This window comes from Rhinoderma darwinii, chromosome 4 (genome assembly GCF_050947455.1).
Source record: "Rhinoderma darwinii isolate aRhiDar2 chromosome 4, aRhiDar2.hap1, whole genome shotgun sequence".
Taxonomy (NCBI): Eukaryota; Metazoa; Chordata; class Amphibia; order Anura; family Rhinodermatidae; genus Rhinoderma; species Rhinoderma darwinii.
In genome coordinates this window covers 204,546,667-204,557,326 of record NC_134690.1, presented here as the reverse complement: position 1 = coordinate 204,557,326, position 10,660 = coordinate 204,546,667, and the positions used below count along the sequence as shown (strand labels likewise).

General features: G+C 42.2%; 1 protein-coding gene across 1 annotated transcript; it reads right to left on the bottom strand.

Annotated features, from left to right (window-relative positions):
• Window positions 1-624: 624 nt before the first annotated feature.
• RIPPLY2 (ripply transcriptional repressor 2) lies at window positions 625-7,002 on the bottom strand. The gene is made up of 4 exons (XM_075864170.1): window positions 6,925-7,002; window positions 6,785-6,845; window positions 5,305-5,372; window positions 625-2,710 (listed from the first exon to the last, which is right to left on the bottom strand). Exons 1-4 carry the CDS (start codon window positions 6,996-6,998, stop codon window positions 2,563-2,565), a joined length of 351 nt encoding a protein of 116 aa, XP_075720285.1. The 5' UTR covers window positions 6,999-7,002; the 3' UTR covers window positions 625-2,562.
• Between the last annotated feature and the right edge of the window lie 3,658 nt (window positions 7,003-10,660).

Here is a 10,660-nt window from a genome sequence, read left to right as displayed (position 1 = left end):
TACGCTTCTCATCTCTAACTTCAGGTTCTGATAACGTTATTAAAAATAATAGGTTTTCTCATTTTAATTTACACTAATGGGACTTTTATATATTTCTTCAGGCAGGTCTCTTTTTTAATATCATCCACATCCTGTTGGAAAAATCTGCAGAGAAGAAGTGCGGAAAGTGACTTCCGGTGCGGATTATCAATCTGTGGAATTTCCGCACAGAAAATCCAGTTGGAAATTCTGCAGTGTTTACGCTACGTGTGAACATGGCCTTATATTAAGGGATTGCATTATGAAGAATTTCTGATTAATCCTGAGCCCAGCAAGCTTTTTATTGGCATTGATTGTGCTTGTAAAGTGAGAGCATTGAATAATAACTTTATATTAGGGAGTTGCTCGTAAAGCAATTTCCTAGTATTATAGGCAAAGATAGTCCCTAACAAAGCATCATTTAAAAAGCAATGCAGCACCCTGTAACTTTTGGTGACTCCTGCATATGCCCAGGCACAATATAAAACTATAGACGGGCAATACAAAGAGAAAACATTCTGGACAGGCTATTTAAAAGCTTTACAAAATTGTAATTTTATTATAAATAACATCTTAAAAAATACAGTAAAACTACAGGAGAAATAAATAGGTACATACATTTATATTCAAGGCAGAAAGTGCTTGGAGTGAAACAAATGCTCAGAATGTCTGAAAATACATAAAAGCCTAATTGCATAGATCTAGATGTAAAAAAGACTTCAGAGGTCAAGCACTAAACCAAAGAGCATTTTTCGGCAAACAGCTCTTAGGACATCTATGGGATGCCATATTACAGTATGTGCAGATTTTCCATCCGGATTTGCAGGCGGAACACCTGCAGCGTATTACAGTAGCAGCAAAGTAGATAAGATTTAAAGAAATCTCATCCACATGCTGTGGGAAAAGAAACCAGAAAAAATTATAAATAAATTGACCAATTTATGTTGCAGAGTCGCCCTTATTATGCTGCATTTACACAGCAAATTCCGCAAGTTCTGGAAAAAAAAAATATTTTAAAAGTTACAAATATAAAAAATAAAAGACCATACTCAGGCTTGTCTGTGCACAGACGGCTTCCTGTGATGACGTTTCATCACATGTGATCGTTGCAACCAATTACAGGCTGCAGCAGTCACATGCGGTGATACGTCATCACAAGAGGCCATCTGCGAACAGACCAACCGATGCAGCACAGACCCGGAAGCGTCAGAAGAGGTGAGTGTGTGTGAGTATATATATATATATATATATATATATATATATATATATACTTTTATTTTATTCTATCGGCCGCTTGCCGCAGCGGTTAGTTAGGCTGAATATCCGCACATCATTTGATGCGAATATTCAGCCGGATTCCTCTGTGAGTTCTGGGTCTGATACGCTACAGGCTTTTCAACAGCGTATCCGACCGTGTGAACATAGCGTTAGTTAGGGCTAGTTCACACGGCTTTACCCGCCACGGAACGATTCCTGCCGGCAGCAGGATTCCTCCCTCCCATTGACATCAATGGGAAGTTCAGCCGGAAACCGCCAGAAGATTGAAATAATCAGCTAGCGGGAAAAAGAAGCGTCCGACTCCCATTGAATTGAATGGGACGCGGAATTATGCGGCCGACTCAGTGGTGAATTCCGCTTGTAAAATTCCTCCGTGTGAACATACCCTTACAGAGAAGGTTGTGGGTGCATCTGCATCCACTAAATGGCCCACTGATCGAGGGGGGTCAAAATATTACACAATCACTGTGTTGTGTTGAGATAGCTCTTGTGATGGTTCCTTATGGCTGAGAAGACTTCGAAAAATAAAAGTCTACACATCCAGAAGAAACCATCAGATGAGCACATTCGTCAATTCATTATTTATACAGAGTAGGATCAGGGAAACATTTAGTGGATGCAGATGCACCGAAAAATATCTCTTTAATCGGGTATCTTAAAGAAGCCCTATACATAAGAACTCTATCTGGTGACAAATGTCCTTTTACCATTTTATAGTAAAGATATAGGTAATGTTAAAAGGAGGACATTAAAATCTGGAACAAATCTATATTTTTTCACAGGTGCCTGTAGACCTCGCACTAGGCAGTTAACACAGACACCTATGAGATAAAAAAAAAAATACATAGATTAGTACACTAAGTAAATTTTGTAAATTCGAAACATTGATTTCAACAGCACAATCTGTTTCAAGTATTGTCAATGATACAGTGTTTTACAAATGTATATTATAAAATAGGTTTAAAAAGTAACATTTAATGTCAGATGGTCCTTTTGGTATGTTGAAAGTGGGACGAGTAATTACGTTTTGTGGCTGCAGTCTTCCAAATGTTAGAGTAGATGAGCTCCTTATGGGCTGATCCATGTGGAATAGAAAAATGCAGACTTTCTTGCCGAGCAGTCCTCCTTAGTATACCACCTTGAACATCTTAAATGTCACATGACTATGTACAATCTGTCCAGTATTCGGGCAGTAAAACAGCATTATGGTCCAATAGATGTGTATCTCTAGTTTGGATTAGGATGCAATATATACAGTGTAGGGTCTTAGTTCTCATAGGTTTCTTCATCTTCAGAAGCACTGCTGTCTGATTCCTGATAGAAAGAAATGGTGGCTTGAACTGGAAAGTTTTTGAGCAATTCTTCGGCCTCTGGATACAAGAAGTCATAACACTTTGACTTTGGCCAGAAAAGCCTGTAAAAAAAATAAACATCCGCTTGTTTAAAAAATTTATTTATAGATATATAATGCTACTGATCATCTACAGCTAGGGTGAAATGGCAAGCTTTGATGGAGGTAGTATATTGCTTGGCTTCGGTAGCTTTACATGTTGTTGAACTGCATGACTACCCCTATTATTTAGTATTCTCCAGGACACAACTGTTGGGTAAATAGGTGGCATGCTGCATCTCCATCTATGTAAAATCTAATGACCACAAGTGACATTTCATATAGCATGTTGCCATATTAACACAGTCACTTGCCATCAAGTCACTAAATTAGCCTAAGCCAGTAGCATACCTGCAGAGAGGTAAGACCCTAATACAAATTACAGTGCATGTGTATGAGGAGTTCGTTAATATTAGCTGTCGTAATGTTCGGCCAACCGTTGTTGCAAGGGTATGACCAACTGTACAGGGTCAGAGAAGAAAGTCCAGCACCTAACCTCCTCTTCCCCAAGCACCAAATCTTAATTCCGGATTCGGTGCTTCAGGTACCGGTGATTATCCACTGGGCGCCACCTATCTTTGTCCTAGGGTGTATAGCACTGTGTGGTGTGTGAGATAAGCCCTTTTGGTTGGTATTGCATATTCTAAATTATGTCACCTTAGTAATTGACACCCCTTTTATTAGACATATGTATATGGTATTACAATGCTATCATTAGAGGTAAAGTAGGACTTGCTCATAACAATTCTGGAATCAAGTCTGATGCAGAAAAACCGTCAGTAAGGCACCTTTCATACTGCGTTTATGGTCTTCGTTTTACATATACGCCGGGAAAAGCTCCCGAACTATATGTTAATCGGAGGGTGTAACCGATGCCTAACAGTGGCATCCATCACTCATAGACTATTATGAACTCTCAAGACGTAACTGTTAAACGGATCCTATGATAGTCTATGGGTGACGGATCCCACAGTATGGCATTTTTTACAGGCATCCATCACCTATAGGCTATTTTGGCATCTGTTTAACAGATACGTCATGAAAAGCTATTGAAAAACTCATGACATATACATTAAATGGATGCCTGTACGTAGACCATACAGTGGCGTCTATCACCAATAGGCTCCCATGTTAAAAAAACGTATACCGCACAATATAAGTTTTTTTTTAATGGATGCCTCTTTATAGAATAGCATAGTTGACTACACTATTCCATCCAGCAAAAAGAAAAAAAAACAGTATCCCAGACATATACCATCCGAAGGAGGCCAAAAGGGCACTCTTTTAGCCTTCCTACGTATAACGGGAGCCTATCGGTATGTTTAACATATGCGCTGGGAGCTTTCCTGATGCATACATCAAACATGCAGGGGAAAGGCAGTGTTGAAGGGTCCTACTTTAGATAGAAAATGTGGATTGATTTATAAATAGATAGATAAATCTAGATATAGTGTCTTGCAAAACTATTCACCCCCTTGAGGAAAACCTGTTTCAGTCTGCTGGAGATTTGAGACTGGGACAGAGGCTCACCTTCCAGCATGACAATGATCCTAAACATGCTGCTAAAGCTACACTGGAGGGGTTAAAGGGGAAGCATTTAAATGTCCTGGAATGGCCTTGACAAAGCCCAGATCTGGATCCAATTGAGCGTCTGTGGTATGACTTGAACACAGCTGTACGCCAATGCAACCCATCTAACTTGAAGGAGCTGGGAGTAATTTTGCCTGGAAAAATGGGCAAAAATCTGAGTTTCTAGATATGCTAAGAACATGAAAGTGTAACTATACTTGCATAAAACTTTTGACATGTCATAGTGACATGTCAGAAGTTTTGTCCTAACACTTAGACCCCCACCGATCGCTAAAACGAAGCGGCAGAAGCACTCAGGTGAGCGCTGTGTCTCTTCATTTCTAATTGGCTCTGCTCGGCTTTCCTCAGAAATCCGGGCGAGTAGTTTACGGGCTCTATAGAAAGTCTATGAGTCTGTACACCGCTCACTCAGCTTTCCGAGGAAAGCCGAGCAGAACCGATCAGAAACTAAGCGGCATAGCGCTTCTGCCACGTTTTCATGATCGATGGGGGTGTTAGTGCTCGGACCCCCACTGATCCTAAATTCTGACATGTCACCATGACATGTCAAAAGTTTTATGAAGGTATAGTTACACTTTAAAGTTCTATGTTTTTTGTCTAAATTATTGTTTGTGTCACATTCTGCACCTTCAAAGTGGTAGACATGAGGTATAAATCAAATGGTAAAAACCCCCCAAAAAGCCATTTTAATTCAATGTTGTAATGCAACCAAACACCAAGGTGGGTGAATAGCAAATCACGGTAGATAGATAGATAGATAGATAGATAGATAGATAGATAGATAGATAGATAGATAGATAGATAGATAGATAGATAGATAGATAGATAGATAGATAGATAGATAGATAGATAGATAGATAAAAACATTAATAGATAACAGAAACAGGCATAGTAGATAGGTTATAGATAATAGATCGAAGATAGATAGATAGATAGATAGAGGTTTGTACTAATAATATGCTTTTTTAACTACTGTACATAATGTAATGCAACTCCTACCAATAAAAAAATTAAACAAATGTACTTACTTAACAGGGTGCTGAAAGGCTGGCAGTTTAACTTTGTCATTCATGGGCTGCTGAAATAAACTTGATGGCTGTAGATCAGACAGGAGAGACATTACATTAGGACAACAAATGTGCATCATCATAAAAATAATGTTGTTATAATAATAATAATAATAATAATAATAAACCAAACAAACATGTAGATATAACAGATTCCTAATAAGATATGATAGGGCTGATTCTACATACACAGTTTAAAGAAGCTCTGTCACCAGATTATAAGTGCTCTATCTCCTACATAATCTGATCGGCGCTGTAATGTAGATAACAGCAGTGGTTTTTATTTTTAAAAACGATCATTTTTGAGCAAGTTATGAGCTAGTTTAGATTTATGCTAATGAGTTTCTCAACGGACAACTGGGCGTGTTTTTACTTTTTACCAACTGGGTGTTGTACAGAGGAGTGAATGAGGCTGACCAATCAGTGACCAATCAGTGTCCTACACTTCTCATTGTTCCAGCCCAGCATGATCCACAGCACAGTGTGATTGTGCAGTGAAACAAGTAAACACGCCCAGTTGGAAATAAGAGAAAACACGCCCAGTTGTCCATTAGAAAGGCTCATTTGCATAAATATAAAATAGCTCATAACTTAGCCAAAAATGATAGTATTTCCAAAAAAAACAAACGTTACTGTTATCTACATTGCAGCGCCGATCACATGCAATAGGAGATAGGGATTCGATAATCTGGTGACAGAGCCTCTTTAAGACCTTTATAAGTAAAGGCTTAGATACATAAACTGATCGCACATAAGTGACCACCTATTAGTGACATCATTCCATTCACTTCTGATACCATCTAAGGAGCAGACCAATAAACTTCCATGCATGTCAGTGAGATTCCTTAACTATTTATGTATCAACCATCAATTTGATGAGAAATTGTCTTTTTTATTTTTTATTTATTGTCTATTCACCGTATTTGTACAAAATTATTATTATTATTATTATGCTTGGTTTTTTACATGTAAGTAATGTCCAGTGTAAGCAATACATGTCGATGAACCAAAAGGTGAAAAATCGCAACAAAAAACTGCACACCGAGAAGCATGCAGTTTAAATAATTAAAAAAAACATAAGAATTCTTTAAAATCACTGCAAAATTGTAGCAAAAAAAGTGATGGAACTTCCACTTCTGCAATCATTGTGTAGATAATTGCAGCCATAGATGTATCATTACATAGATCATAGATATCATATCATAGATGTAAAGTCTACACATGGGAATCTTTTCCATCAGTCAGACGTTTCTGGGGTAAATGCTCCAATCTCACTGTTTATTACAGTAAAGCATATGAGGCAACTCAAACACAATATTTCCCAGGATTCTCTGCGGAAATCAATATTCACATGATGGGTAATATCTGATCTTGTATAATTGGGGGGCAATGTTCACATATATGGCCAGGCTGCAGCAATGACATGGAGCGCACGACTTACCTGCTGCATGTTGTTTGTGGTCAGCAGTGGCTCCTTCCATGGTCTCCACATTGCCGCACACCTAGAAACACACAAGTGGTTAGTCCTGATAAACCCCTGTCCCAGAAGCCAAGGTGTATGTGTGGTGCAGGGGCACAGACCTGGCAGCATGGGCACTGTGCTCGGTGCCGGCGGCCGGAGACGCTCTCTGCTCCGCTGTCTGCTGCGAGTCCATGGCTCCCTCCGCTGTGTAGATGTGATCGCGGCTCCTGTCATTATATCCTGACGCCTGTCTGCAGCACTCCCCTCCCTCCATGCCGAGGGGGAGCCGGTACACATGGCCGGGTGTGAATGTGCACACCCGGGGGCGCAGGACACGTGCTGAGGCATATGGTGCAGAGAGAGCTGCCCTCCCGCTGGGACCATTGCCTGCCACATGCAGTCTATCCTTTACTATGTTGGTGAGTTTCAGGATTTGCCAGTACTTTGGAGTCTTTTATGCCTAAATTTTTACATTCTGGATGGAAATAATTTTTGTCCACAGTTTGGGAATCTGCCCAGAACCCTATGGTGTTTTTGTTTCCTGCCACCATAATGCAAAATGTAACATATATAGTATTTACAGATTACATACAAAATCCTAAATGTATTACCCATTTTAGAAATTTTATTGATACAAAATCCAAAATTTATTGGCCGTTTTAGAAATATTATTGATACTTAAACTAGTCATAGAGGTAAAGATTCTCCACCGCACGATGAGCGTTCTAATTTTTTATTTTTATTTCTCAAATAGAGAGCTCAGTGGGAGAGGGCAAACACAAGCAGATACAGTCTAGCCCTAGACTATTAATGAGTTAACCCATTTTGTGTAAAATATTATTCCTTTAAATATCCCCATAGACATTATAATTATTGATAACGATAGTAAAGTTGCTAAGATTATTAACAATAATTGTGACGTCCAATCATGTATTTGTGATAATATTCTGCAATTGCCCATAATGGTCACAGATTGACAGTAGATGGTCAAGTGTGGATAAAACCATTTCCATTATTCCTCTACAAGGTCATTTATAAATATATTAAACAGCAAAGGGGCCAATACTGACCCCTGTGGTACCGCACTAGTAACGGAGACCGAATCTGAGCATGTATGTACCCTTAATAACCATCCTCTGTTTTCTATCACTGAACCAGTGACTTTTTCACTTACATACATTTCCCCCCACTCCCAGCATTCTCATTTTATGCTCTAACCTTTTATGCTGCACAGTATCTTGGTTTGGAGAGCCAAGATATATGAAATCCAATGTCCAGTCCAGAGCTTACTCACTCATAGAAACTGATCAGATTAGTTTGACAGGACCGATCCTATAGAAGCCCATACTGATGTGGAGTTATACCCTTATTCTCATTGAGATAATCCAGGATAGCATCTCTTAGAAAGCCTTCAAATATTTTACCCACAATAGAATTAAATTTACAGGCTTATAGTTTCCGGGCTCACTGTTGACTCACTTTTGAAAATTGGCACCTCATTTACTATGCGCCTGTTGAACAGACACTGTGTAGCGTCCATGGCCGCGGGCCATCGGGTTTACTCACCTCCCGACACCCGCAGCACTGGATCCGTGAGCGCTGGTCCCCATCTCCTTCCTAGGAAACGCCAGCGCTCACTTCCGCTCCGGTCTGCTGTGTCCCGTAGAGTGCGCGCGCACGCTCGTGCCCGGCCTTAAAGGGCCAGCGCGCGCACAAAGAAAATCGTCATCATCATCAACTGCCATGAGTTCCTGGTCTATAAAAAGGCCCCAGGCCTTCTGATCCTTGCTTGAGCGTTGTTAGTTTTCCCAGTCTGTCTTGCAAATGGTCCCTTAATGTTTCCCATTCCAGTTGTTACCCGTGCCTTGTTACCTGTTCCTGTTTCCCGTGCTGTGCCTATAGTATCGAGTCGTGCCACGTCTTGTGTCAACTGCCACGTCTTGAGGAATCCGCCACGTCCGGTGTCAACTGCCACGTCCGTAGGAATCAGCCACGTCCTGTGTCAACTGCCACGTCCGGAGGAATCCGCCACGTCCTGTGTCATCTGCCACATCCGGAGGAATCCGCCACGTCTGGCGCAACCTGCGGCACCTGTGTCATCCGCCACGTTTGGCGTTATCTGCTGCACCCATCTCCATCAGTGCCAGAGCTGCGGCCACTGTCTGGACTATCCAGGTACCCTTGTGCGGGACATTGTATTGCTGGGGTTTCCTGTTGTTTGGTCAGCTGCCTCCCCGCTACGGCGGTACGGCCTAGTGGGTCCACTAACTCGCTACGTGACTGTACGCTTAGGCCATGGACCCCGCTGGTCAACCTGAGACCTTGACAACACAAGCCATGCTGGCCAAGATGGAGGATCTCCAGTCACGACAAGACCAACTCCTCCTGTCAGTGTACGCCATAGCCCATCGGCTGCTTGTTCCTACCCATTCCTGCTGTTCCTCCTGCTACACTTCCTGTCTGTACCGGTACCAATCCCATGTGTTTCCTTCCGCTACCTCCATGCTATGACGGAGATCCGAGGTCCTGCAGGGGATTTTTGAATCAGTGCCTGATCCACTTCAGACTACATGCCAGGTCCTTCTCTTCAGATGACGTCAGGATCGCCTTCATCATCTCTCTCCTTACTGGTAAAGCCCTGGCATGGGCTAATCCCCTGTGGGAATATCAGGGGCCAGAGACCCATGACTTGCAGTGCATCTTACAGACCTTCCGCTCGATCTTTGAGGGCGAATTTCTTCGGCTGCTGCATCCCTGCTGACCCTACACCAGGGAGACCTCTCCATGGGCGAGTATGCCATTCAGTTCCGTATCCTGGCTGCTGAATTGACGTGGAACAACGAGTCTTTGGTGGCCACATTCTGGCATGGACTGTCTTCAGGGATCAAGGACGAGCTGGCTGCTGTCGATCTGCAATCTACCCTGGACGATCTTATCCTACTCGCCTCCTGGGTTGACATGAGGATCCGGGAACGTTCCCAAGAAGTTCTCTGGGAGAGAGAACTTCCTAGGCTGGATCCTACTTTTCAGCAATCCTCCTCAGTCGTCCCACCAGGGGATCCGATGCGGAGTAACTATGTGAAATTGTCTACCCAGGAGAGACAACGTAGACGCACTTCTGGACTTCGTCTGTATTGCGGCCTCAGAGGCCATATTGTGCGTCTGTGTCCCCAGAGGCCAGAGAGACCCCATTGCCTAGGACTGATTGGAGAGACAACCCTAGATGGAACGGTACCTAATAAAGCATTCTGTTCCAAGCTGACTATTCCTGTGACCCTAGTATCCGGCGAGAGGACGCATCAAGTTTCTGCCTATCTTGACTATGGTTCTGCTGCAAACTTCATCCAGAAAGAGCTTGTGGATCATCTTCAGTTGCCCACAGTTCCCCTATAGACGTCTTTGGCTGTTGCCTCAGTTAATGGACTGCCTCTGCCTGATCCCATCGTTTCTAAAACCAAGCCGTTGAAGCTCCAGGTTGGAGTCCTTCATTTTGCCACTTATATCTGAGCTGTTTGATCGCATACGAGGAGCCAACGTTTTTTCTAAGGTAGACCTGCGGGGGGCTTATAATCTAGTCCGGATTCGCCGGGGTGATGAATCGAAGACGGCATTTAACACCTGGGACGGGCACTACGAATACCTAGTGATGCCCTTCGGACTGTGTAACGCTCCTGCAGTATTTCAGGAGTTCGTTAATGATATCTTCAGAGATCTCCTCTATGTCTGTGTTGTTGTTTATCTCGATGATATTTTGATTTTCTCCCCAGATCCGACAACTCATCGGAGGCATGTCCGTCAGGTTCTACTACGATTAGGGGAGAATCATTTATACGCCAAGCTGGAGAAGTGCGTCTT